Raw genomic sequence first — 27,691 nt, 5'->3', positions numbered from 1 at the left:
TTGTTATATTGATTGCTTATTCTTCTGGTAAGTTTCACCATTTCTGCATATTCCATAAGTTTTTGTATCCATTCTTCCTTTGCTAAGACTTCTGCTTCTTTCCATTTTTGGGCAAGTAACATTCTTGCCGCTGTAGTAGCATGCGTGAATAAGTTTCTATGCATTTTAGGTGGTTCTGTCCCTAGAATTCCCAAAAGAAAAGCTTCTGCTTTTGTTTTTGTTTTTTAAAACATCATATGTGATGGTCTTGTAGTAAGGTTAAAGCTTACTGGGAAAGGATATATGGATGTCAGGGGGTCTCTCTACAGAGAGCCCCCACCAATCATCCTCACCAGCTCCTTGCCCAGCATCAGCACTAGCAGCAAGTCAGGAGAAAGGAATGAGGAAGTTAGCGGAGGAAGTTATCCCTGAGAGAGGGATAGGGGAGGAGGAGCACGGAGGGCTTTCGGACACAGGGGAGTCAGGAAAGAGGCCCTTCCCTCTGACGCCAGAATTGAGGCGTGCGCCCACCCGCGTAGGACCAGGGGGCGGCGCTTTGGGGTGCCGAGGCATTTATGCTGGGCAAAGACCCGCAAGAAGCCATTGCGGGGTTCTGACACGGACTGAGCAGTCATGTTTGCTGATGTCTTTGCACTGTAAATAGCATGCACAATAAAACTCTGAAAGACAAGACGGAGTGGAGTGTCTTTACTCAAGAGTAGCCGCAGCCATCTCTGACAATGATGAGATGAAAAGGAGGTTTAAAATAACTCCCGAGGGTCATCTATTCCAGCTCCCTGCAATGCACGAATCTCTTCCCCACGACCCTGAGCTTAAGACGTGCTCTACTGACCACTGCTCTTACCTTGCAGGCGGGTGTTTGCTTGGACAAACAACTTGCGTTCTTCCTTGCGCAGCAGCACAGTCTTGCGCAGGCTCAGGAAATGCTGGGGCTCCTCGTCTGTCACCGCAGAGTACGCCTCGTAGAGGCTGCGCCCACCTGCCACATCCGCTGTGGACTTCAGCACCTTTGGAACAGAAGAGCAGCACCCTGCTGGTTAGGCCCCTCACTCTCCCCAAGGGAAGAGACCCTGGGCTCGTCCTTCCCTCCCTGGCCCTTACCTGCAGTTTGCGGAGAAAGTGCTCCAGTGCAGGCTTCCCTATCGTGCTGATCTTGCTGCGGTCCAGGGACACCACCGCATCGGGTTTGCCATCTCTGCCGGTGGTACGTTGCAGAGATACCAGTCCCCCGCCAGCTTCCAGGAGAACCCTCAAGATGACAAAGCGCGCCTGCATGTGGGCCTGCGGTGGCGGGAAGGCGACACAATGCCATTTAGAAAAAGCAGCTTTGTTTCAATATTGGAGTACAGTGGTAAGACTTTTATACGCACCAAAACGGAAGGACTCGTCATTACCCGCAATGGAGGAATGGCTGTTGAAATGACTGTTGAAATGGCTGTCGACATGTTTAATCGGAGAAAAGTCACGGCCAACATTTACTAAAGACTGGAAATTTCTTATAGACTTTTTGCGCGAGAAAGAAACCCAAAGGGTATTTGGGTTTGAGGACTAAATATAATGTTGGCTTACAGAAAGTGGATTTGTTGGGTGTTATCTTGGAGAGGGTGCATTGAAAATTTTATATATACAGGTGAAACTTGAAAAATTATAATATCGTTGAAAAGTGCATTTATTTCAGTAACGCAACTTAAAAGGTGAAACCGATATAGGAGATAGATGCATGACATGCAAAGCAAGATATGTCAAGCCTTTATTTGTTGTAATTGTAATTATTTGTCGTTAGGTGGGTCAATTATAAATGGAATGAATTTAATTAATGAAATGTAATAGCGATATTTATTTTTGTATTATTGTAACTATTTGTTTTATTACTGTGGAATTTCCAAAAGAAAGCATTTGTAAAAATTAAAAAAAAAGTTGTATTATGAAATAAATGCACTTTTCGACAATAATCAAATTTTCCGAGTTTCACCTGTAAATAGCTGACAGATGAAGAATCCGAAGTTCTCCTTTTTTCTGTTTCACCCCACCCTCTTTCTTTCTCTCTCTTTTTTCTTTTTCCTTTCCCTCTCTTCCTATCTCTTCCTCTCCTTTTCTGGTCTGTGTTTTTATTAAGATTAGCCTGTAATAAGAAATGATATTTCATATTAATTTTTGGATTCTTTCTCCAAATTTTAATAAAATATTTTTTAAAAAAAAAGGAGAGGAGAGAAGGAATTCTCAACTGAGACTCTGAAGTCCAGAAAAGACAATGGGGGGCAGGGAACTTACCTTTCCTGTGGGCCAAATTTGACAGGTGAGTGAAGGTTACCCACTTGCCATTCCCCTGATGCCACAAGCCTCTCTTCACCCACCCAGGGATATCTTTCCTCTACCCATTCCAGCATCAGGACTGCACCTGCCGCCATGTTCCGGACTCCGGAGTGTAGAACTCCAGCGCCAGCAGCCCGGCACGCACCATGTTCAGCCAGTTAATGTAGATCACATCTTCAGCATCTTCTCCTTTCAGTTCAAAGATCCTTGTGGGCAGAGAAGGAAGGGGAAGGATTATCACAGCAAAAGGGATGGGAGGGGGGTTCAGAGCTGCCACAGCCTCGGAATAAAACACATCCAGGTTTGCAAAGTGCCCTCCCCCCCCCTAAGAGATTCAAGTTGTAGGGGGGCAGCCAGAATGTCAGAGATCTGGGGCGGGAGCTATGAACTCTCTTGCCTTCGTAAAAAATAGCCTTTTGCGATGACTTTGGCTAGTTGGGAAGAACATAAATTCTCCCCATGAATAAATAAAATACCCTGAAAGGCAGCATAAAAAACAAACAAACAAAAACTTAGCAGTCACATTTTCCCCGGAGCTAATAGTTTTGTCCAAAACAAGGATGCAGAAAGGCCAAGGGGGCCAAATGGAGCTGTCCAGAACTCTCTATGTGGCCCTCGGAACACTCTACAAGTCCCACCTGCTCACCAGGCCTGCTTCACACCTTCCTCGAGACTTTTAGCCTGGCTGGGAATTTGTTCCCTGAACTCTGACAATCCCTCTTGCTTGTCCTGGATGGACAGGGAAGAGTGGATGTAGAAACCAGCTGACCTTACCAAGGAAAACTTGCATCTATTGCCTGCCCCACTTTTGCCTCTGGCCCTGCCCATCACTGGGATGCAGGCCCCAAAAGATTGCCCAGAAGGAAACCTGGCCCTTGAGGCGGAAAAAGGTTTCCCAGTCCCGGTTTAAAATCTTTATTATCTGAAATACAGCCCCCCTCTCAACCACAGCCTGGGACTTTGGGGGGGTCTTGCCTGCTAAGGGCTCCATCTTGTGCTTCTCCTCCCCCTCACCCCACATGCCGCTGCTACCTCAGGTCCTCACCCCAAAACCTCCTTGTTCAGGCACAGGTACAGCCCCACACACTCGGCCCGGCACTCCTCGTAACTCGATGCAACGTTCGAAAACTTGCTGTCCCATGTCTCGCCGCCTCGGTACCAGCTTCTAATCTATGGGGAAGAGTGAGAGAAGAGTGAAGGGCCAGACAGCCGCGAGTGTCTTGGACAAGTGAACTGAGCCGGCTGTCTCAGGGGAAGGAGCAGCCCTGGCCTCCCGATCTTAAAATGGTCACCTGCTCTGCTCTGGACCAGATCGGTGGGCAGGGGTTGATTCTCTAAGTCAGCCAGAATCTGCGTAAAACAGAGCTATGGGCTTGCTTTCCCCCTCCTCTTCCCTCCTCCCCGCTTCTTCCTTGTGTGTCGTGCCTGCTAGTTTTTAAACCTGAGGCTAAGGGTTGTGTTGGTTTTTTTAAAAAAAGTTGCTCTGCCAGCCTTTTTGGCTAAAAAGTAGGGTTATTTTTTTTTAAATAAAATAGCTGCCACATGAATTCTGCACCTTAAGGAGCAAAAATGCTGATCCCACAGAGAGGAAGGGGAAAACCACATTCCATATTGTAGAATAATACAGTGGTACCTCAGTTTTTGAGTGTCTCAGAAGCTGAATGTTTCAGTTTTCGAACTTCGGAAACCCGGAAGTACAGTAAATGCTTCCGTTTTCGAACGCACCTCGGAAGTAGAATGGCTTCCACTGTGTTTTTTATCCCATTTTCTCCATTGGCTTTGCAGGCTGCCCTTTGTGCCTCGGTTATCGAATGTTTTGGAAGTCGAAGGGTCTTCCGGAATGGGTTACATTCGACAACCAAGGCACCACTGCATATCAGTGCAAGATATACAAATCATTATAATTTATTCTGCATCTGTTGGTTACAGGGAAGGGCCATGAACTTACACAGAGGCTTGATTTCCTCCACCACCACCGAAATCCTCCCAAGCTCTATTCTGGAATTTAGAACTTAAGCACGCATGTGCTTTCCAACTCTTCTGTTACACCATGAGGGCTACAAACCTGGGGTGCCTCCCCCCCCCTTTCCTTTAAAAAGAGAACTAACTGTGATTCAAAGGACACTGAACTCTAGGTCTGATGCAGAAACTGCCCAAGTGGTGCAAAGGACAATAAAGAAGGGGGGGGGACTTCTTTAAGAAGTCACAAGCACTTCTAATCCTCACAGGAAACATGCGAAGGCGTTACCTGTTCTCCCGTTTCTGGGTTGATCACTGCCTTGTGGTCAAAGTTGAAGGCCCCGGAGTCATCCTGCCAGGACGAAAGAGAGAATGCTCAAAAACTGAGGCTGCGCATAATGAAGGACAGAAGCAATTATTGTTGGAGGGAATGTGGGCAACAAGGATCTTTCATACATACATGCTCAGATTCTCTGAGAATAGCTGCATATTGGAATTTGATATTTAAATGAATGAACACTGTAAAGTCCATTGGTTCTTCTTATTTCCAATGAGCATGAAAAGGGGGTATATAAAACATTAACAGCTTTCACGTTATGGGCTGCTCGACGAGAAATTGCAAAATCCTGGAAGCTGGCGGTCAACTTAACTTTTGAGGAATGGCTCCACAGACTTTTTTTGCATGCTGCACTTGCAGGGAAATTGGTGTATGATATGAAACTGGCCAAAGAAAAAGCAAAATGACTTTTTCCCAAGCTGGGGAGCCCACTCATGGAATACATTAAGGGACATAATACAAGGTTTCCCTCTTTCATCTGCCTTCCTGTGGCAGTGGAACATAGGCCGAAATGGCTTCTGTCCCCTGCCACCCGGACTCTTAATTTCTTCTGCTTTGGATATCCTCAAAAGCCTGTTTTGTGGGGGTGGGGGGAGAGGGGGTTAGGTGCCCACCTGGACAAAGAGCTTCCCGCTGCCGTGACCCAGGAGTTCATGGAGTCCAACTTGAACCTCGAAGGAAGGCCCCTTCCACTGGATGTAGAGATCCTGCAAGAGGATGTGTAAATAAATAAAGCAAAGCTGGCTGTTTTATTACTTCCCCCCAGGGTTTGGGACCATTTTTTAAAAATGCATTAAAAATCAGTGAATAATCCTTGCATGCCCCACTCCTGCAACAACCCCCACCCCATTTTCCCTGCCCCTCCGCAAAAATACACCCCCCCCTCCAGACACACACACACACCTTGTCCTCTTCTGCCAGGAATGTCAGCTTCTCCTTCTGTGTGGAGTAGGCCACAGCTAGCACATTCCCCAGCGAGACGTTCTTGAAGCCGTCTGTCTGGCGGATGTCATCATCTGGGAAAGGGGAAGAAGAACCAGGCAGGATCTGCTAAAACTGGGTTCTGCACCCTCCCGTTTGCAAATCGCAGGCTTCGTTCTCCCTCATGACTCGACAGGCCGGGAGAAAAAGTGGTGTTTTGCAAGCGGCACCTGGGATCGCTCTTCCTCCTCATGGGCGGGAGGTAATCCTGCTTAGTGCTGAGCTGGGGGTGTGCTGAGCTCTCCCCAAGAACTCCATCCTCGTGCTTAGCAGGATCAACCGCCTTTCGCATCAGGATCACAGGGGCTGCCTTAAAGCACCTTTCAAAGGGGCTATTTGAGGCAGCAAGCACCTCTCTCGCTGGGAGGAGACCCACAAGGAAGCACACAAGATGCTTCAAACAGCACCTTGGAGCAGTTATTTCACTGCTGTCCATCAATGGGCAAGCGCAGATTCAATCCCCCTACTTGGGTCGCCAGCAACATTCGCTTCCTCTTCCAATTCACTTACCAAACGGCAATCCCTGGTCCTGTTATTCTAGCTACATTTAGGCCTGTGCTAGGACAGGGGTATGTTCCTACTGGCTTCTCACCAGCTCCTCTTGTCACTCTATTCCTTCCGGCACACTTTTGTATTTTGTTTCCCTGGGACGATAGTCCAAGTTAGGAAGCCTGCCAGGCCCTGTTCCATTCCATCCTGCCCCCCAACCCACCGTCCCTTGGTCACGGAACATGCTTTCTTCTCACTGCGCTGCTTTTGGGCCCTTCGGTCTCACCCTAGTGTCTTTCCTCCTCTCCCACCCCTTTTTTGGTATTTCCATAGTCCTTTTTACAGGCCCCGTCAATGGCAGAGAGGGGAGAAAACGAGCGTTTCGCCAGCCCTGGAAGCAGCACTTCAAGGCAACACTTGTGGAATTTCTCCTGCTACCATGTGGTCAAGGCAGAATAATAATAATAATAATAATAATAATAATAATAATAATAATAATAATAATATATTATTTATACCCCGCCCATCTGGCTGGGTTTCCCCAGCCACTCTGGGCGGCTTCCAACAAAACATTAAAATAATCTATTAAGCATTAAAAGCCTCCCTAAATAGGGCTGCCTTCAGATGTCCTCTAAAAGTCTGGTAGTTGTTTTTCTCTTTGACATCTGGTGGGAGGGTGTTCCACAGGGCGGGTGCCACTACCGAGAAGGCCCTCTGCCTGGTTCCCTGAAACTTGGCTTCTTGCAGCGAGGGAACCGCCAGAAGGCCCTCGGCAGTGGACCTCAGTGTCCAGGCAGAATGATGGGGGTGGAGACGCTCCTTCAATTTTATTATTTGTACTGCTTCCATCTGACCAGGCAGCGACTCTCCAGCGTTTCAGACAGAGGTCTTTCCCACCCCTGCTTGGAAATACTGGGGATTCGGCGTGGGACCTTCTGTATGCCAAAGGGAGATCCTTGACCACCAAGTCCCACCCCTTCCCCACAGCCTGCCACCTTCCCCCCAAACCTGCCGCCGACCAGACCCTCACAATTTGGGATGTTGATGCCGGCGGGGATCCCGCTCCCGGCAAAGGTCAGCACGTCAAGCGAGGTGAAGTCGGGCTTCAGGAAAGCGTCTTTCTCGAAGGCGCGAGGCCACGGCAGCTCCTCCAGCAAGCGCTCAGCCGCTGCCACAAGTCGAGCGAACTTTGCACTCATGGCCTTGTTCACAACCGCAACGAAGCCTGGTGGGGGTAAAAGGGTGGAGAGGCACCGTGAGGAAGCCGAGTCTTAAGGGCCTCCATTTCTGCCCGTCCCCCCCATTCCTGCATTGCAGGGGGGTGGACTAGAATACTCTTGGGGTCCCTTCCAACTCTACAATTATATGATCATCTCACCGACCTGTCTCTTGGCTACCATCTCCCCGTAGGCCAAGCCTACGAAATAGGACAGTCCCCAAATTCTACTTGCAAGAGCAGAAGAGACTTTTGGTGTGACGATCTGTGGATAGCTCAGTTGGCAGAGCGTGAGACTCTTAAGCTCAGGGTCGTGGGTTTGCGCCCCACATTGGGCAAAAGATTCATGCATTGCAGGGGGTTGGACTAGATGACCCCCAAGGTCCCTTCCAACTCTACAGTTCTATGATTCTATGATCCCCACCAGGTCTCTTCGAAAGAGAGAGTGGCCCGTATGTCCCCCTTCTGGGGGGAAACAAAGAATCTCGCTGGATGTGGAGATTGCATCCTCCCCAAATCTCCAACCCTGCCTCCACTGAGAGCAGGGTGATGCGTTGAGAGGAGCGTGGAAACATTTTTCTCCGGGTGGCTGCTTTCCCTTTTTTTTGGGGGGGGCACATGCTGGGGCAGTCACGGCCAGGGGCAAAAGTGGGCAGAGCAATGGACGTAAAAGTTACCTTTGTACAGTAAGCTAGTTTATACGCACACTCACCCCTCTTTGCCCTCCCTCCAGGCAAGCAGGAGGCATTAGCAGAGTGCAAAGACAGGTTCCAGCCAGGCAAAAACATTCAAGGAAGGTGCAATTCAGGGCCAGCAAGGGCCGAGAGCTGGGGAGAGTGAACCTCAAGGGCCAGACTGAGAGGCATTTGGCCCTCGAATCTGAGGTTGCCCTGTCTCCAGGTTAAAGCTAACCCAACAGTCCAGACCCCAAGCTTCCCCCTGCTCAGGCGAAGTAATAGTAGTACTAGTAATAACAATAATAATTGTATTATGTTTATAATAATTTTATAATAATTTTATTATTTGTACCCCAGCCATCAGATTGGGTTGCTTCAGCCACTCTGAGCTGCTTCCAACAAATATACATTGTGTTTTTTTGGGGGGGGGGAGGCAAGACAGCTTAGATCCCAACCGCAATCCCCAACCCCAGTAGTCTCCCACCCAATCCTGTCCCAAAGGTGGGCTTCCTACCATTTATGACACACCTGAAAAGTGGGTTGGGTGGGGAGGAGGAGACCGATAATGCTGGGAACTTTAGTCATTATTATCATTATACAGTGAAAGCGGGGAGAGAAGAGAACCCGGGAGGAAAGCAAAAAAGGGCATTGAATGGTCAACGACTGGCGTGAGATCGTACTACTCGCAGGTGGGGAATGGGGACTTTGAGCTAATACAGTACCTTCAAATTCCCCACGGGAACCATAGGGATCTCGGTAGCTTTCGATGAAACCTATATAGCTGTGGACACAAATCAATCAATAAATAAATAAATTGGGGAGGGGGAGAGAGAGGGAGGTTCTTTATGTTAGCTAAACCTGGGGCAACTGTTACTCTTTCCCCCAATCAACAAGGGTGGGTGGGGTAACCCTCCCTTATTGTGCCAGTTCCTGGGAAGCAGCATTCATTCAGGACACACCCTGAATCTGGATTAAGAGACTCCACTGATCTGTGCCAGGCTCTCCGGACTCACCTCTCCACAATGGGCCCCTTGTCGCGAATCCAGCAGCGGGAGCCTTCCTTGTGTTCCACGATGGAGCCTTGCGTGAAACTGGCAATGTAGTGAGACAGCATCTCTGCCTGCGTGGGGTTGGCTGCGTGTCGCTAGCAGGGAAAGAGGAGAGGGTCTGGAGTCAGGCCCAACCAGCCTGAGGCAGACTCATCCCGCCCTCGATTCTCGCCACCTGCCTCCCCCCCCCCATCCCCTAGAACACCGCTGCTCATAGGCCATGATCTTTTTATTTTTCAAATGGAACAGGTCAGCACTGGCCACAGCATTCAGCTTCCGGAGAATCTCAGCTGTGCTTTATACAACAATACGTCAAGGGCTGAGTCTTTCCATAGGAACCTATCCGGACCCTGAGATCATCCTCTCAGGCCCTTCTTCATGTGCCTCCTCGAGAGGTCTGGAGGGTGGCAACATGGGAACGGGCCTTCTCTGCAGTGGCTCCCCCTTTGTGGAATGCTCTCCCCAGGGAAGTCCAGCTGGCACCTTCATTGTACACCTTTAGGCGCCAGGCAAAAACATTCCTCTTCAACCAGGCCCTGGAGTGACTGACATCCAGAGCCCTTTTAAAATGTGTTGGGGAGGGGAAATTAATGGGTTGCTCCCGTTCTTGTTTTTATTATGTATTTTGTGTTTTCATACAATGGTACCTCGGGTTAAGAACTTAATTCGTTCCGGAGGTCCGTTCTTAACCTGAAACTGTTCTTAACCTGAGGTACCACTTTAGCTAATGGGGCCTCCCGCGCCACCGCCGCGCAATTTCTGTTCTCATCCTGAAGCAAAGTTCTTAACCCGAGGTATTACTTCTGGGTTAGCGGAGTCGGTAACCTGAAGCGTGGTAACCTGAAGTGTCGGTAACCCGAGGTACCACTGTATTGGGATTTTATGTTGTGAACTGCCCTGAGGACTGCGGGAATAGGGCAGTATGCAAATTTAATAAATGACAACAGTAACAACAACAACAAGAGATCTCTAGAGGTCTCTAGACCTCATGGATACGCTTGGAAGAGAACAGGCAAACACATGCTGAAGACTTAGGGCATAGGTGCCAACTCCCAGATTGAAAAATCCAGGATTGGCAGCGCTGCGGCACCGGAAGTCATGCTGCGGCCATTTTGGAACTGTGCAGAGCAGCACCGGAAGTTGCTTCGACGCATGCTCTGCCCATTTCCAAAATGGCCGCAGTGCCAGAAATCGCTTCTGCGCATGTCCAGAGACTCCAGACATGCGCAGAAGGAGCCTCCCCAGGCCGGTAAGAATCCGGGGGATTTACGGGGTCTTTTTAAATCTGGGCTGCCAGTGGGGAACGGCTGGAAAAACGGGGGTTTCCCGGGGAATACGGGAAACTTGGCAGCTATGACTTAGGGTCACACATGTTGCGAAAGGTACAGCTGCCACCAAAAATGATGAACATGCCACAGATGTTCCCTGCCTGTATCCTGAAGCAGAGTTTAAAATCCTGCACTGGGGTGTCAGTTCCCTGCCTCCACTGCCCATCACAGGGAGGTGGAGAATTTGGGGAGGCAGTCGAAGGTGAGCCAGGAAAGCCCTCCCCCTTCCCCCTCACCTGGGCTTTCTGCAAGTTCTCCACAACCTTCTCCAGAAGCGGGGAGTAATCTCCTCGTGTCACAGTGAAGAAGCAGCCGCCAAACTCAAAACATTTAATCTTGGCTGACATGTCAGCGTCAAGCTGAGAATCTGGGTGGAAGAGGGGAGGAAGGTAAACTTTGCAAGGGCTGTGGGGGTGCACAGAGGGGTGTGTGTGCGTGTGCAGGAAGTCCCAAGCGTGGATTAAACAAGGCTGTGCAGCCAAGGGCAGCCCCCCCAAATTGGCAAAAGCTGCCTGAGTTTCCAATTTGCAAGTGAGTACACAAGGAGGGCCCTGCTGGAATAGGCCGAAGGTCCATTTGCTCCAGCCTGCTCTCCTCCTTGCAGTGGCCACACAGGCCACAAAGAGGGCATGAGCGCAACAGCAGCTCTCCGCACTTGTGACTCCTAGAGACTGGCATCCAGAGGCATCCTGGCTCCAGCAGGGGAGGCAGAACATCCTCCGCAAATTTGTCTCGGCTCTCTTTTAAAGCCATCCAAGTTGGTGGCCACCCCTGCCTCCTGTGGGAGCAAACGCCAGAGTTTCAACTATTCATTTATTACTTTTATTTCATAAAATGTACCCTGTTTCTCCAAAAATAAGACGTAGCAGAATTTTTAAGCATTCAAGCCATACCCCAAAAATAAGACATAGTGATAGGCGTAGCAGCAATGCCGGCCGTGGCAGGAGGAAGAGGAAAAAATTAGACATCCCCTGAAAATAAGCCATAGTGTGTTTTTTGGAGGAAAAATAAATATAAGACAGTGTCTTATTTTTGGAGAAACACGGGTATATGCCACTTAATTGTAACCCTCCAAAGCCAAACATTGTGTGAAGAAGTATTCTCCTCTTGCCTGCCCCAAATCTTCAGATATTGGGCTTCACCGGGTGGTTCCGAGTTCCAGGAGTAATGAGAGATAACACAATCTCCACTTTTTTCATACCACACACAATCATTTTCACCTCTATCGTGTTCCCACTTCCTCGCTTTTTCTCTGAACTAAAAGGCCTAAATGCTGTAACTCTCAACAAGGGAGCTGCGCCAACCCCTTGAACATTTCAATTTCCCTTTTATTTAATGTTTTCTCCTGCTCCACGGCTTCCTATGGGAGGCGAGGCAACTGGAGAGCTGCAACTGCAGCACACAGTATTGCAATTGCAGCCACACCTTAAGATACCTGCCCTGTGTCAGCACCACTGATTTCAACAAGTGTTGGCAAAGGAAAACTTCCAGGTTTAGAGAAGTTCCTCCGACCTGGTTACGTGGAGGATATTCCGCAGGTGAGTTAACTGACGGGCTGCTTTACAATCCCGTGTTAAGTATGGAGGACCCGGCTTCTTTTCTGAGAAATATCCAGGTGGATATTTTCAAACTGTACCTTTCAAAAGTTTCAAATCATTTCATGTGTTCATTGTAATCTGGGAATGTTAATAGGGAGTCAGTGTGGCATAATGGTTAGTGTGTTGGACTATGACCTGGAAGATAAAGGTGGTCTATGAATAATAATAATAATAATAATAATAATAATAATAATAATAATAATAATGCCATCACCGGCCCTAAGCAGAGTGTGCTGTGAGCAGGCCAGGAGTCAGGTTGGGGAGGGGGCTGGTCTATGTGGACCCCCCCAAAAAATGCTCTTACCATCTGAAAGCACCGAAGCCAGACGAACCTCGTAGTTCACTTTGCCATCTACCTTCGTCTTAAAAAGCCTTGTGTTGTAAGCACTGATGTTCTGGGGAAAGAGTTAAAGAAAGGGAGAGGTTGGAGCCACAAGTGCAGAGGAAGCTGCCCTCTTGTCTGGAAGCGGCTGCCTGGTGTTCTCAGGCAGAGAAAGGTCCTTCCCATCACTTGCTACCTGGGGTTCTTCCCAAGGGTACATCCCTCTAGAGCTGCCTTACACCAGGTCAGGTTATTTGTCCATCGAACCCCGCAGGATTTGAGGTGAGGGTCTTTCTCAGCCCTACTGTGATCGACCAGGGAGCGGACATTGCATGCAGGCTGCTCTAGTGCCCAGTTACGGCCCCATTCCCTTGATGTAAACAGTGTGCCCATTGGGCCAGAGGACATGCTGTGGGGGACAGGAAGCTGCCTTATTCTACGTCAGACTGGTTGCCCATCTAGGCTGCTCAACCCAGTGTAGATGCGGGGTTCTTGCAGCACCTCAGAATCAAGGAAGTCCTGGGCCAGCTTTGCATCTTCCGTGGTGCAGTTTGCAGAGAAGTAAGTAGATGTGCCCTAGAGAGAAGAGAAAGGGAACGCGGGATAAGCAGGATGTACCTGTCCTTGGAGTTGCCCTGGGCAACAGGACCCCCCCCCAAAAAAACCCTCTTGGACTATGTGCTCTATGTGGGGCCTCGAAAACTACAACTAATCCAGAACGCAGCTGCCAGACTGGTGACTGCGAATGGCCAGCAGGACCCTATAACACCGGTCCTGAAAGACCTACATTGGCTCCCAGTACACTTCTGAGCACAATTCAAAGCGTTGGTGTTGACCTTTAAAGCCCTAAATGGCCCAGTATACCTGAAGAAGTGTCTCCACCCCCATTGTCCAGCCCGGACACCGAGGTCCAGCTCCAAGGGCCTTCTGGCGGTTCCCTCACTGTGAGGTGACAGGGAACAGGCCTTCTCAGTAGTGGTGCCTGCCCTATGGAACGCCCTCCCATCAGGTGTGAAGGAGATAAACAACTATATGGTTTATAGAAGACATCCCTGTACAGTGATTTTTTAAAATGGTTGGCGTTTTAATTGTGTTCGTAGTATTTTGTTGGGAGCCACCCAGAGTGACTGAGGCAACCCAGTCAGATAGGTGGCATATAAATAATAAAATCCCTTCCAATCAGGATTCAGGCCTCATCATGGGACTGAAACTGCCTTGGTCACGCTGGTTGATGATCTCCGGCAGGCTAGGGACAAAGGTGAGAGCTGTTTCCTAGTCCTGCTGGATCTCTCAGCGGCTTTTGACACCATCGACCATAACATCCTTCTGGACCGTCTAGAGGGGTTGGGAGCTGGGGGCACTGTCTTGCAGTGGTTCTGCTCCTTCCTCCTGGGCCGTGTTCAGAAAGTGGTGGTGGGGGATGAGTGTTCAGACCCCTGGGCTGTCACCTGTGGGGTGCCTCAGGGTTCCGTCCTCTCCCCCATGCTTTTTAACATCTATATGAAGCCGCTGGGAGAGATCATCAGGGGGTTTGGGCTGGGTGTTCACCAGTATGCGGATGACACCCAACTCTATCTCTCTTTTAAATCAGAACCAGTGAAGGCGGTGAAGGTCCTGTGTGAGTGCCTGGAGGCGGTTGGAGGATGGATGGGGGCTAACAGATTGAGGTTGAATCCTGACAAGACAGGAGTACTGTTTTTTGGGAACAGGGGGTGGGCACGTGTGGGGGACTCCCTGGTCTTGAATGGGGTCACTGTGCCCCTGAAGGACCAGGTGCGCAGCCTGGAAGTCATTTTGGACTCATAGCTGTCCATGGAGCCACAGGTTAATTCTGTGTCCAGGGCGGCTGTCTATCAGCTCCATCTGGTACACAGGCTGAGACCCTACCTGCCCGCAGACTGTCTCACCAGAGTGGTGCATGCTCTAGTTATCTCCCGCTTGGCTTACTGCAACGCGCTCTACGTGGGGCTACTTTTGAAGGTGACCTGGAAACTGCAATTAATCCAGAATGCGGCAGCTAGACTGGTGACTGAGAGTGGCCGCCGAGACCACATAACCTAAGAGACCTACATTGGCTCCCAGTATGTTTCCGAGCACAATTCAAAGTGTTGGTGCTGACCTTTAAAGCCTTAAACGGCCTCGGTCCTGTATACCTGAAGGAGCGTCTCCACCCCCATCATTTAGCCCGGACACTGAGATCCAGCGCCGAGGGCCTTCTGGCAATTCCCTCACTGCGAGAAGCAAAGCTACAGGCAACCAGGCAGAGGGCCTTTTCGGTAGTGGCGCCCGCTCTGTGGAACGCCCTCCCATCAGAGGTCAAGGAGATAAACAACTACCTGACATTTAGAAAACACCTAAAGGCAGCCCTGTTTAGGGAAGTTTTTAATCTGTGATGTTTTAATGTATTTTAATCTTTGTTGGAAGCCGCCCAGAGTGGTGGGGGAAACCCAGCCAGATGGGCGGGGTATGAATAATAAATAATAATAAATTATCAAGCAATGCTTGCTAACTTCCCCCAGAACTGAGCATGTGGATGAGTTGAGGTTGGCTCTCCACTCCAGAGGTGGAGAAGCAGCCCATGGGCCTCATTCCTTTCTGAATAAACTTTTGGAGGCAACATGGCAGCGGTTGGCAAGGCCAGGGGGAAAAGAGGGCGGAGCAATGAATGTAAATTTTACCTTTGCACAGGAGGTTAGTTTCTACGGACACAAACACCCCTCTCCACCCTCCATCATGGCAAACGAGAAGCATTATCAGGGCACATTCTAGCCAGGCAAAAGGGAGATGTACCTGGCCACAGAGCCCCAAGTGCTTTTGTGTCGGCTCTAGGGAGAACATGCGCTCTGCACAGCAGCCCCACAGCGCCTCCATCTCTTTTGGGTGGTCCGCAAACGCCTGGCTCGCCCACACCAGCTGCTTCAGCTTCTCCTGAGGGCAGGAAGGCAAAAATGAAAGGATTACCAGTGGCATGCCAGCAGAGCCTCACTCAACCTTGAGCCCCCAGAATACAACTCCCATTATCCCTGGCCACTGGTCCTCCTAGCTAGGGATGATGGGAGTTGTAGTCCAACAACCTCTGGGGTACCAAGGGTGAGAAAGGCCGATATGGAGCCTCAACCTACCCGTAGGAGAGACTCCGCCCCCTCCGCAACCTCTCAGCCAGTGAGACGAAAGGAGCATTCCAATTGGCTGGAAAAGATAAGTGGCCCCTCCCCCTCCCAGATGTCCTATTTGCACCGCCAGCGTTCGAAACTCCCATTGTTCTGAGCGCGTTTTGCTACATGGAATTTCATTAATCCAAGCAGTTTTTGAGCTCTGTACTCACCTTCGGAAGGTTGGGCACAAATTTGGTGTCCCCGAAAGATTTATAGTTGCCCATGTTGGCATAGAAGGCGGCAGCGTAAACCAGGAAGGCCTGCAAGCAGCAACAGTCATGAGAGCCTATCCCTCCCCCATAACCATATTTTTAAAAATCCCACCCCTCAAAAAAAATATCATTATTATTTTTACAAACTTGTAATTGGGAAGCTACAAAACCAGAGAGACCACCTGCAGGCAAATTAGCCCAGTTCTAGAAACTCCCCACTAAACCGATTTTATCTCGCCTTTCGGCTCTCCAGATGTTGTTAAAAACCTGCTCCAAGAGTGGGAATCGTTTTTCAGCCTGAGGGCCACCTTCCCTTCTGGGCAACCTTTTGGGAGCCACATGCCATTGGTAGGCAGAGTCATGGACAAAAGTGGGTGGAGCAATGAATGTGAATTTTTACCTTTCCACAGCAGCCCACTTTCTTCTTTTTTAAAAAAATGCAAAAATATGTAATTACATCTGCAATAGATGTACCAATTTGGCTGCGTATGGACATATAGCACTTACACTCAATGAAACAGTCCCTATTTTAACTTGTAGACTGAGGCATGACAGAATGAATGCCAAAGTGGTCACAAATAGTGGTGTTAAATTCTCGAGAATACCGTATTTTTTTGCTCCATAAGACGCACCTGACCAAAAGACGCACCTAATTTTTAGAGGAGGAAAGGGGGAAAGCCCTGGGTTTTTTGGGATCAGCTCAAAGTTGTGCAGCTTCTTTTGCAAATGGGAAAAGCCCCCTTTTTTGAGCATCAGTTCACAGTTGTGCAGTTTTTTTGCAAATAATAATAATATAATAATTTATTATTTATACCCCGCCCATCTGGCTGAGTCTCCCCAGCCACTCTGGGCAGCTCCCAATCGAATATTAAAACAATACAGCATTAAATATTAAAAGCTTCCCTAAACAGGGCTGCCTTCTGATATCTTTTAAAATTAAGATAGCTGCTTATTTCCTTGACATCTGATGGAAGGGTGTTCCACAGGGCGGGTGCTGCTACCGAGAAGGCTTTCTGTCTGGTTCCCTGTAACATCACTTCTCGCAATGAGGGAACCGCCAGAAGGCCAAAGGGGGAAAGCTCCATTTTTGAGGATCAGCTCACAGTTGTTGAGCTTACCTTGCAAAGGGGGAAAAATCCTGTTTATATGGGTTCAACTCACAGTTCTGTAGTTTCTTTAGGAAAGGAAAGGTAGCCATTTATACAGTTTCCAGACAGATAATCTAATCAGCCAGTCACATGTCGCTGGGGAAACACAACAATGGAGGCCTGGGCAAGGGGCCACGTCTCTTATCTCCCTCCCCAATCTCTTGCAATCAGCTGCTGAGCGGGTTCCTTTAAACACCCTCCTTCCCTCTTGTTAGCCTTTAGCTCTTTCTAAAAAACAACAACAAGCACGATCTGCTTTTCGCCCCTGGGCAATTCGGCTCCAGGGACCATGCATTAACTCCATAAGGCACACAGACATTTCCTCTTACTTTTTAGGAGGAAAAAAGTACGTCTTATGGAGCGAAAAATATGGTAATCTTTTGGAGAATATTCTCCAAAAGATTATTCTCGAGAATTTAACATCACGAGTCACAAATACAGGATGATGTACAATAACATAGAGTAGGCCAGATTATAGACATTCACTCATATGCCCCTCTCTATCCTACATCCCAGTGAGCAAGAGGCATTATCAGAGTGGAAGAGCATACTCCACTCTAGAAAAAACCCTCAAGGAGGATGTGAAACAAGGCCAACGAGGGGAGCAGCCTGGGAAGAGTCGCAGGGGCCAGACGAAAAGGCCTAGAGGGCTGGATTTGGCCCTCAGGCCTGAAGATCCTGCTCTCCTTCCAGTTTAGGGCCATGCCTGAGCTGGCCATCATGATTTGTTTTCCCATCAAAAAGTCCTGAGAACTTTGGGGTGTAAATTCCTGTACTATGTTCTCCCACCCTCATGTCACCATTTCCCCCCTAAACTAAAAAGCACAAGTTTCATGTGCTTCATTCATAGGAATGGTTCTCCATCCAGCCCACTCCAGGCTTTTTACAACATCTCTCTTCAGAGAAGGCCAGCAGAATGTTCCAAACACAACAGACACAATCCGTTCAGATGCTCACAACGTGGCTTGCTAAATCTAGATAGGCAGGAGTCTTTGACGTAGGGTCCTTCGCTCCTCCCTTTGGGTGAGCCGCAACCAAAGCAGGAAGCCTCTAACTAACCACAATTTCCTGCGCCATCCGACTCAAGAAACCATGACACTGCGTAACCAGCCAGAAAGCTAAACCAACTTCTAACCAAGGCTTGTTCCGAAGCCGGCAACCATAGTTTCTTGGTTCGTACAAAACGGAGAGCTACGATGGATGCTTCCTGCTTTAACTGCAGCTCAAAGGAAGAGCAAAGAAAGGGGGCTGAGGACGAGGGTGAGGGGCTTGTGCAGCTCTTGGCTCAGTAAGTGTGATCACCCAAACAGAGTTGAGTAGCCAGAATGTGGAAGAGAACCGGATGGGCAAATCTCGCAGGACACATGCTGTCTTCTAGTACCTGATGCTCCTCGTCTGAGAGGCCGAGCGAGTGCGCCACCTCGCCTAACCGAGTCGGGTCCTGGGACCGGAAGAGCCGTGAGAGAAGGGCATAGATGGCAGGCGCCTCTGGGGAGGTCTGCTGCAGCACCACCAGCCCCCCGTACCAACAGGCCCGCGACAGGTAGTGAGCGTACAGCTTTTCCTCCAAAGATAAGAGGTGGAAGGCTTCGGTGCAGTCCAACATTGCAACGCCAATATCGTTGGGCAGAACATACTGGGGATCCACCATCCTGCCAAACTGGGGAGAGAGAGAAAGAGAGAGAGAGAGAGAGAGAGAGAGAGAGCGCCATCAATACAGAACTAACCGTTCGGTGCTAACGAACGAACTTGAAGTTGCATTGAGGACATCAAACCTAAAGCAGGCAGAATTAATGAATGTAATTTATTATAAATAAATACTACTAATAATAATATGTAACACTATAGAGTTGGAAGGGGTCCCGGGGGGTCATTTAGCCCAACCCCCTTCAATGCAGGAATCTCAACTAGATCATCCATGACAGATGCCCATCCAACCCCTGCTTAAAAACCTCCAGTGAAGAGGTAAAGGTAAAAGGTAAAGGACCCCTGGGTGGCTAAGTCCAGTCAAAGGCGACTATGGGGTTGCGGCGCTCATCTCGCTTTCAGGTTGAGGGAGCTCGCGTTTGTCCACAAGACGGCTTTCCGGGTCATGTGGCCAGCATGACTAAACAGCTTCTGGCACAACAGAAACACCGTGACGGAAACCAGGGAGCACAGAAACACCGTTTACCTTCCCGCCACAGTGGTACCAATTTATCTACTTGCACTGGCATGCTTTTGAACTGCTAGGTTGGCAGGAGCTGGGACAGAGCAACGGGAGCTCACCCGGTCGCGAGGGTTTGAACTGCCGACCTTCCAATCAGCAAGCCCAAGAAGCTCAGTGGTTTAGACCACAGCACCACCACTTTTCGGAATCTCCTTTGATCTGAAGCCGTTGGTTCAGATCCCACCGTCCAGAGCAGGAGAAAACAAGCTTGCTCCATCTTCCATGTGACAGCCCTTGAGGTATGTGAAGATGGCTATCGTATCATCTCTCAGTCTCCTCTTTTCCAGGCTAAACATACCCAGCTCCTTCAACCGTTCCAAATAAGGCTTGGTTTCCAGACCCTCGATCACCTTGGTTGCCCTCCTCTGCACACATTCCAGCTTGTCAACATACTGTGGGGCCCAGAACTGGATACGGTATTCTAGTAATTGCTATTACTGTATAACAATGCAGCATTTTATCATGTGTTGGGTTTTCTATTGCAAGCAGCTTTGGTTATTATCTTAATAGAAAAGTGGGGTGTAATTAAACCAAAACTAAGTCTCCAAACAGGGACCCAGGTGGCGCTGTGGGCTAAACCACTGAGCCTAGGGCTTGCTGATCAGAAGGTCGGCGGTTCGAATCCCTGTGACGGGGTGAGCTCCCGTTGCTTGGTCCCAGCTCCTGCCAACCTAGCAGTTCAAAAGCACATCAAAATGCAAGTAGATAAATAGGAACCGCTATAGCGGGAAGGTAAACGGCGTTTCCATGTGCTGCTCTGGTTTGCCAGAATCGGCTTTGTCATGCTGGCCACATGACCTGGAAGCTAGACGCCGGCTCCCTCGGCCAATAATGCGAGATGAGCGCGCAACCCCAGAGTCGGTCACGACTGGACCTAATGGTCAGGGATCCCTTTACCTTTAAGTCTCCAAACAGAAGCATGCATTTAGGATGAATGTGATCCTGTGTTTCGTACAGAACCCAGAAAGGGGCAAGAAATCATTTATGCATTCACTTTATTAGACTTCTTACCCACTGCTCACCACAAGATCCTGGGATGGGTTACAGCAATAAATAACCATAAAACAATTGTAGCTTGAATGTGATCTACCAAAGCCCATCCCCCGAGAGCAAACTCACCCAAGGAAGCTACGGTAGAAGGAATTCAAATCCAAGCAGCTGCTCCAAGGCCACTGCTGGCCAACCTGCCGGTAGATTTTTTTTTCTTAAGTTGGGCTAATAGGAGGCTGGGATCAAAGCAAAGAGGGTGCAGCTGGGGCTGTCTGTTCTGATAGGAAGGCAGAAAAAAATTGCTTCTTTAAGCCTTACTGCAAAGGCAAGTTCTCCAAATTGAGAGACCGACTTTATTTATCCCAGTAAGCCACTGTGCAGAATATTTTTTCCTTAAAGTCCTCCAGAGAATCAGAATCCTGCTCCACAGTAGCTCAGAGCAGGGCTTCCCGTGTGTCTTCTGCCCCTGTCCTGTGGAACAGCATTCCTGAGAAGGTACAGCAGCCACTCACGATCTGCACTTTGAGCTGCACTTTTCCAGAAATGACAGAATACATTTTTGTTTCAGCCAGCTTTTGCGGAAAAGGTCTCCAGCCTTAGGTGTTCATTTCACATTGTTTATAAGCCTATTTTCAGGGTTTTTTTTGTTTTTGGTACTGCTCTTTTGGCCTATTTGTCCATTCAGCCCAGTATAGTCTACTTTGACTGGCAGCGGCTCTTCAGCAGAGGAAAGTCTATACCCATCACCTTCAAGTGAATCCTTTTAGCTGGAGACGCCAAGGACTGAAGTGGAGATCTTCTGCATGCAAAGCAGGTGCTCTGCCACCGAGCAATGGACCCCACCACAGAGCAGAAGAGACTGGCTTATACCTATTCATCTAGCCCAGGCATCCCCAAACTTCGGCCCTCCAGATGTTTTGGACTACAATTCCCATCTTCCCCGACCACTGGTCCTGTTAGCTAGGGATCATGGGAGTTGTAGGCCAAAACATCTGGAGGGCTGCAGTTTGGGTATGCCTGATCTAGCCCAATATTGTCACCTCTAACTGGGCTATCGGGGGGGGAGGGGAGGGGGGAGAGAGAGAAGGGCCCTTTCTCAATTGTACGTCTCGGATTTCGGCCTCTCTTTAGTTCTAACCCTGCTTGCCCAATGGTAAAATAACATGCTCTGCATGCAAAAGGATGTTCCAGGTTCAGATCACAGCCTCTCCCAAGAAGGGTTGGGGGGGGGGACCTTGTCTGTAAGCTCTGGACAGCTGTTGCCAGTCAGTCTAAACTAGGGATGGGAGAACCTCAGGACTGGGTGGGACACTTTATCTAGACCAGGCATCCCCAATCTGCGGCCCTCCAGATGTTTTGGCCTACAACTCCCATGATCCCTAGCTAACAGGACCAGTGGTCGGGAAAGATGGGAATTGTAGTCCAAAACATCTGGAGGGCCAAAGTGTGGGGATGCCTGAGCTAGACCTCTCCAGGTCACTCTCTCTCTGAGCGCCTTTGCCTGGCAGGGAACATGTCAGCTTCCTCACTCTCAGAGTTGCCCTTAAATTGTTATTATGATTGTTGGTATAAAATTAATAAAAATTTCTTTAAAAAGAAAAATGAAAAAGAAAAACTCAGCAAGGGGGAGGGGGGCAAAAACAAGAATGAGTTGTCTCTGCCCATCAATTTGGCAAAGTTGGTTCCATTTGTCATTAACTCCAGCGCCCCCTAGTGTTGGTATCCCCAGCTCCCACCCAATGGGCACCAGACACCATCAGCTGCTCCTCCAGCTCTGGGTGCTTTTCAAAAGAATCATCAAAGATAACCCACCTTGTGTCCATGGGGGCAATAAGGGTGTGCTGGGGTGGGCTTAGAGCCTTTACAGGCACCAGGGGAAATCCTCAAGGACACCATGCTGGAGACCAATACGTTAGAACACAAGGATGTTCCCCCCCACCCAACAAATCATAGGATAATGCTTCTTGCTTAGGTGGAAGGAGGATGGAAGTGTGTGCCTGTGTGTCCAGAGACTTCTGACTATTCCACTGCTGGAATATAAGCTTAAGAGACACAGGAGCTGATAATGCCAAGGTTGCAGGTTCGATCCCCGTAAGGGACAGCTGCATATTCCTGCATTATAGGACTAGATGACTATCAGGGTTTCCTTCCACCTCGACAAATTCTTTGATTACATATGTCCGTTCCTCCTCTGCCCACTTTTGCATTCAGCCCCACCCACCACTCCCATGTGGCCCCTGGAAGGCTCCCTAAGGAGGGAATGTAGCCCTCAGGCTGGAAAAACATCAACAACTCACTGAGCTAGATGACTTGGTCCAAGGCAGCTTCCGATAGGATTGAATCTGGAGCCTTCTGCAAGCAATGCACGTGCTCTGCTAGTGCACATACGGGCCCTGCCTGCCTCCGCCCAGCCCCCAGTTTAGCATGCAGCAGTTTCATGTGTTCATGAGAACCTCTGCAATCAGATCTCATCACCCAGTCTTCAAACTGGACCTTTTTCCACCACTGACAAGGCAGATACATCTACCCACCAATTCACAATTACATGCAAACCTCAATCCTGGAAGCTCATTCATATTGCCACTGACCCACAGCCTCCCTCCTCCCAGCTTATAGTCAGTCCCTGCCACCACCCTTCTGTAACACAAGCAGCTCACCTCCAACTTCCTGACACGCCCCCTTCTTTCATCCATTCATAGCTTCAAACATGGGGAAACGCCCCCTGCGATACAGGCAGCCAATCCCCGAGCCTCCCTGGGAAGAACTGATGTCTAGTTGCTGGGAAACTAAGGCCCGCCCCTAAGTCCTTTCCCCACATCAGTGATTGGCCCAGATTTAAAAATAAACAACTGTAGCCCCATTGTCCCTCCCCTAAAGTCCACAATATTATCACCTCTTAAGTCACTCAACTTATGTTTTTCAAACAAGTGTTTCTAGCCAATCCGAGTCTTTGGGACAGGTAAGAAGGATGCACAAAATCTACCACTCTGAATAAAAAGGAGTTTTTTTAAGAACCTCAAGCAAAGATAGTCAACATGGTGATGTTCAGACTGTAAGCATAAATCGCATTTGCAAGGTCTAAAGCAGGGGTAGGTAACCTAAGGTGTGGCCCAATCGCCTTCTCAATCCGGCCCGCAGACAGTCTGGGAACCAGCGTGTTTTCACATGAGTAGAATGTGTGCTTTTATTTAAAACTAGTGTCATTCAGCCCATTCAGTAAACGGGCGCTAGCCGGGGGGGGGGGCGGCAAGGCATGGGAGGGGAGGGGCCACAAAGTGGGAACGTGGGTGGGGCTACGGAGAACGATGATGGTGATGACGTAAGAATAAAAATGAAAATAATATAATTTCTCCTCGCAGCGCCTGGCTCTCCATCTAGATCCCAGCCCAGCCTCCTCCTCCTCCTGCCTGCGCCTTCCTCCTCGACAGGAAGCTGTCCTGGGGGTGACGAGCGGCCTTCTCCGCCGACAGAGGCGGCCTGGAGTGAGCGCTAAGGCGGCAGAGGCGGCTGGCAGGCCGCTCTCCCTTCTCCCTCTGCCGGGGCGTCAGGCTTGGGGCCTCCTCTTCTGTGGGTGCCAGCTAAGGATCGCGGCGGCATTGACGGCACGCCTGGCAGCCGTGGGACAAACATACAATGGAGCGCGGCCGCTGGCAACATCAGAGAGCGCCGCAGCGCCAGTGGCCCCGCCAGGAAGCCTGGGGCGGAAGCAGCCGTGTTCCCTCCCAGCTCGTGCCGAGCTCCGGCAGGAGCTGGGAGGGAGCGCGGCTGCCTCTGCCCCGGGCTTGCTGGCGGGGCCGCCGGTGCAGCGGCGCTCTCTGTTGTTGCCAGCGGCCGCGCCCCATTGTATGCTTGTCCTGCGGCCGCCAGGCGTGCCGCCGCCACAATCCTTAGCGATCCTTGGTGGGGGAAGCATGCAGTTGGTGGGAGGAGGAGGAAGAAGAGGACGACGGGGGAAGGATGGAGGATGGGGGGAGGGAGGGAGGACTCCAGTCCCCGAGGCTCCGTTCCCAACCAGGCCCCTTTGTAGGAAGCGGACGTCCCCCTCCACACGCTTCCGCGGCTTTCAGCGCTCTCTCTGCCCTCTCAGGAAAGGTAGCCCTGAGGGCTGGGAAGGGAGGGAGAAGCTCGAGCGGATCCGGCCGCTGCCACCATCTTGTCTGTCTCTCTCTCGCGCGCTCCAAGTGTCTCTGCATCCAATCCCTGTGTCCCTGGGGCACATGCGCATTAGCGCGAAAAACGGGACACACGGAATCTGGACGCAGAGAGACAGGGACTTGATTATATAGGATGCATCTCTGGGTTATTTGTGGGGCACAGGAATTCGTTCATTTTTTCCCCTCTACAAAATATAGTCCGGCCCACCACATGGTCTGAGGGACGATGGACCAGCCCACGGCTGAAAAAGGTTGCTGACCCCTGGTCAAAAGGTTGTTGTTATTAATAATGATGACAGTGCCTCTGGGAATGTGCAGAGTGCCCTTGAGAAATCACAGCCAGCTCCATAAACTATTTCGGGGCCCATCAGCTTCTCACAAAACGGCGAGCAAGCATAGAGTTAGCCCTCCACCCCGCAAATAAATCTGAGAACATGAGACCTAATGCAGGGGTAGGCAACCTAAGGCCCGTGGGCCGGATGCGGCCCAATCGCATTCTAAATCCGACCCGCGGATGTTCCAGTAATCAGCATGTTTCTACATGAGTAGAATGTGTGCTTTTATTTAAAATGCATCTCTGGGTTATTTGTGGGGCCTGCCTGGTGTTTCTACATGAGTAGAATGTGTGCTTTTATTTAAAGTGCATCTCTGGGTTATTTGTGGGGCATAGGAATTCGTTCATATTTTTCCTTCAAAATATAGCCTGGCCCACCACATGGTCTGAGGGTTGGTGGACTGGCCCACGGCTGAAAAAGGTTGCTGACCTCTGACCTAATGCCTTTAAGATGCTTTTGAACTCCGCCTTCCATTTTCCTGTCGTTGGGCATTCTGTTTGGGAGCTGATGGGAATTGGAGTCCAACGATTATGTGGAGATTGCCATGTTGGCTACCCCTGCCTCAAAGGCACAATATTTTTTTTTAATGCAACTTCTTTAGATGCATGAAGTGGACTCATAAGTACCACATAAGTACCACTCATAAGTACCACAGGGGTTTGGGTATGTGTCAAACAGTGGTGCCACAGAGAAATGCAGAAAGCCCAGGAATGGAATCCAACTGAATTGGAGCCAGTTCTGGTCACATCTTGCACCAGGCTCCACCGCCATGAAGGACCCCGAGCACAGCCTGGAACTTTTGGTGCCTCTGCAAGACTCCATCTCGGAGGACCACTTGCTCACCAGCCCCACCGGATCTCCTGGTTCCTCCCCACCAGGCTGTGCCCTCTCACACTGGGCCCTCGCAAGCTCCTCTCCACCCTAGCGTGAACCTCCAAAGACCATGGAACTCTACCCCACACAGAGCAATCCTATTTCAATATCTGCCCCTGCCGTTAGAAAAAAGAGGAAGGGGAAATGGGCTGGGCTGGCTAGCTACTTTCTTTGTCGCCTTGAGAGCGGGCACCCGCCCTGCACCAAGTCGTGCCCTCTAGCTTAGCATTTGCAGAGACTGGCAGTGTTAGAAACTCAGACATCTAAGCTAGGCACCAAATGGTTTCTTAAGGCAAGGTTACAGTCGCCAAAATGGAATGTCTTGGGCAAGACGGCTCTAAAGTCTTATTTTTCAAAGGATGAACTGGCTGTGATTGATTATCAGTTAAACATCTGGCTAGTTCAGATGACAACCTTGAGCTAGGTTAAGAGCTCTGAGAACTTAAAGAAGAAAAGTCACTTGATTCAGGGACAATCCACACACACACACATGCTAATTCCTACCTCTTTTTCTGGAGGACACTGAACTGGCAAAGGCTAATCTACTGTTTCCTGTCCTTGGGGAACTAGAGGTGCTGGGAAGATGCAGCCAGGACCTAAAATCATAGAATCGTAGAGTTGGAAGGGACCACCAGGGTCATCTAGTCCAACCCCCTGCAATGCCCAATGTGGGGCTCGAACCAACAACCCAGGCACTACCACAGGGTTTCCCAAACTTGGGTCTCCAGTTGCTTGTGGGCTACAATTCCCATCATCCCTGACCACTGGTTCTGCTAGCTAGGGATGATTTTATTTTTTTTATTGAATTTATATACCGCCTTATACCCAGAGGTTGGGAGCCCAACAACAACTGAGCTATCGTTAGCAATGCAAAGAGTGAGCTCTTTCACAAAGTGGCAACCCCTCCCAAAGACTCATGAACTTTTATTTACTTACAGTATTTCATAAAATTTATGCACTGCTTGGTTGTAGGGAAGAAAACCCTCAAAGCTGTTGAAGCTGCCTTATACTTGCTATGCCTTATATTAAGGCCTGGGGAACCTTTTCTAATGAGAGGATCACATTCCCTTCCACACAACCTTCTGAGGGCCATTTGCCAGAAGCAAAAATGGGCAAAGCAACAAATGCAATTTTTGCCTTTTCTGCAGCAAGCTAGTTTCTGCACATACTCAGACTGCCCCCCCCCTGAAACACCCCCACACACACACACATTCACCAACTGTGCAAGGAAGCAGCATTACCAAAGCTGGATCAGCCTTTAGTTGAGATTCCTGCATTGCAGGGAGTTGGACTAGATGTTCCTTAGGGTTTCTCCCAACTCTATGATCCTATGCAGCCACTGTGCAATCAGGCAAAAACACGTGTTATGTGTGTACATGTATGTGTGAATTAAAGCCAGTGAGAGGTGGAGCTTGGAGAGCTTCCAGTGCAGGACAGAGAGTCTGGACTGGCAATGGGCGCCAGGCCTGCGTTCCCCCACTCCAGCTGCTTTGTACCACCCGTCCCTGTCGCTCAGGCTTGCCTGCACCGACATGCAGCAGCTCTTCAGGCATAGGAAGCTGCCTTCTTCTTCCGGATCAGATCATCGGCTCCATCTAGGTCAGTACAGCCCGCACTGACCGGCAGCAGCACTGCAGGGTTTCGGGCGGGAACGCCGGGTACTGAACCAGCGACTTTCCGCATGCAAGGCGGATACTCCAGCACTCAGCCACGGCCGCTTCCTTTCAGGGGACGCCGCTTCCCCATCTCCTTGGAGCCAGGAAGGCGAGGAGGATGGGTGGGAGGGAAGCAGGGAGCGAATCGCAGAGTTGGAAGGACACCGAAGGGTCATCTAGTCCACCCCCCTGCGGCCAACCCTCCTGCTGTGTTCTGGGGCTGGGGGGCAAGAGGAAGTCATATGGAGAACCTGGACATATGGGATTGATTGGACCCACCGCGCCCCGCCGGCCCCAAGACCCTCCTTACCTGTTTCTTGCTCCCTCGTTGCTTCCAACTTCCTGCCCCGCCCCCTCCTCGCCCTCATTCATAGCTTCACTGTCAGACACGCCCCTCTGGTCCAGCCAGCCAATCCCAAGGTCCTCTCGGGGGGAAGACTGACGTCAACGTTGCTGGAAAAGCGGAGTCCCGCCTCTTGCTCTTCTCCTCTCCCAACGATTGGCTGCTACTTGCTTGTTCGTTTCTGCAGCGCTATGGCCTTGCCCTCTTTCCCCGCCCTTTTTGTTTTTCAAGCTGCACGCTTACCTGCGTGGAAAGTGAGCCTTGCTTAAGTCAGGTAGATTTTTTTGCTTGCATCCAAAAAGACATCGGAATGCGTGGTCATTCTCTTTCAGCTTTATCACCACCCTT

The 27,691-nt window shown here is 49.9% G+C and overlaps 1 protein-coding gene across 8 annotated transcripts in view; it reads right to left on the bottom strand.

Annotated features, from left to right (window-relative positions):
* Nucleotides 1-27,381, bottom strand: part of DPP3 (dipeptidyl peptidase 3) — a 28,762-nt gene extending 1,381 nt beyond the window's left edge. The window contains exons 1-19 of one of the 8 annotated variants that reach the window (XM_088659679.1): nt 27,311-27,381; nt 25,850-25,941; nt 20,113-20,260; nt 18,166-18,444; nt 15,595-15,684; nt 15,060-15,197; nt 12,771-12,845; nt 12,252-12,342; nt 10,586-10,716; nt 8,986-9,116; nt 8,695-8,753; nt 7,110-7,304; nt 5,513-5,625; nt 5,224-5,316; nt 4,562-4,624; nt 3,359-3,483; nt 2,399-2,519; nt 1,102-1,281; nt 845-1,007 (exon numbers count right to left, since the gene is read on the bottom strand). In XM_088659679.1, coding sequence (XP_088515805.1) covers nt 845-1,007; nt 1,102-1,281; nt 2,399-2,519; nt 3,359-3,483; nt 4,562-4,624; nt 5,224-5,316; nt 5,513-5,625; nt 7,110-7,304; nt 8,695-8,753; nt 8,986-9,116; nt 10,586-10,716; nt 12,252-12,342; nt 12,771-12,845; nt 15,060-15,197; nt 15,595-15,684; nt 18,166-18,435 — 2,038 coding nt within the window. In that variant the 5' untranslated portion in view covers nt 18,436-18,444; nt 20,113-20,260; nt 25,850-25,941; nt 27,311-27,381. Of the gene's footprint in view, nt 1-844; nt 1,008-1,101; nt 1,282-2,398; nt 2,520-3,358; nt 3,484-4,561; nt 4,625-5,223; nt 5,317-5,512; nt 5,626-7,109; nt 7,305-8,694; nt 8,754-8,985; nt 9,117-10,585; nt 10,717-12,251; nt 12,343-12,770; nt 12,846-15,059; nt 15,198-15,594; nt 15,685-18,165; nt 18,445-20,112; nt 20,261-22,280; nt 22,653-25,849; nt 25,942-27,310 lie in introns of those variants that run through there. The other 7 variants (XM_035098652.3, XM_088659683.1, XM_088659680.1 and 4 more) reach the window with 7 other exon arrangements.
* Between the last annotated feature and the right edge of the window lie 310 nt (nt 27,382-27,691).

Source organism: Zootoca vivipara, chromosome 16 (assembly GCF_965207765.1).
Source record: "Zootoca vivipara chromosome 16, rZooViv2.hap1.1, whole genome shotgun sequence".
Lineage (NCBI taxonomy): Eukaryota > Metazoa > Chordata > Lepidosauria > Squamata > Lacertidae > Zootoca > Zootoca vivipara.
The sequence above is the reverse complement of the archived record's forward strand: the minus strand, read 5'-3'. Positions and strand labels throughout refer to the sequence as shown.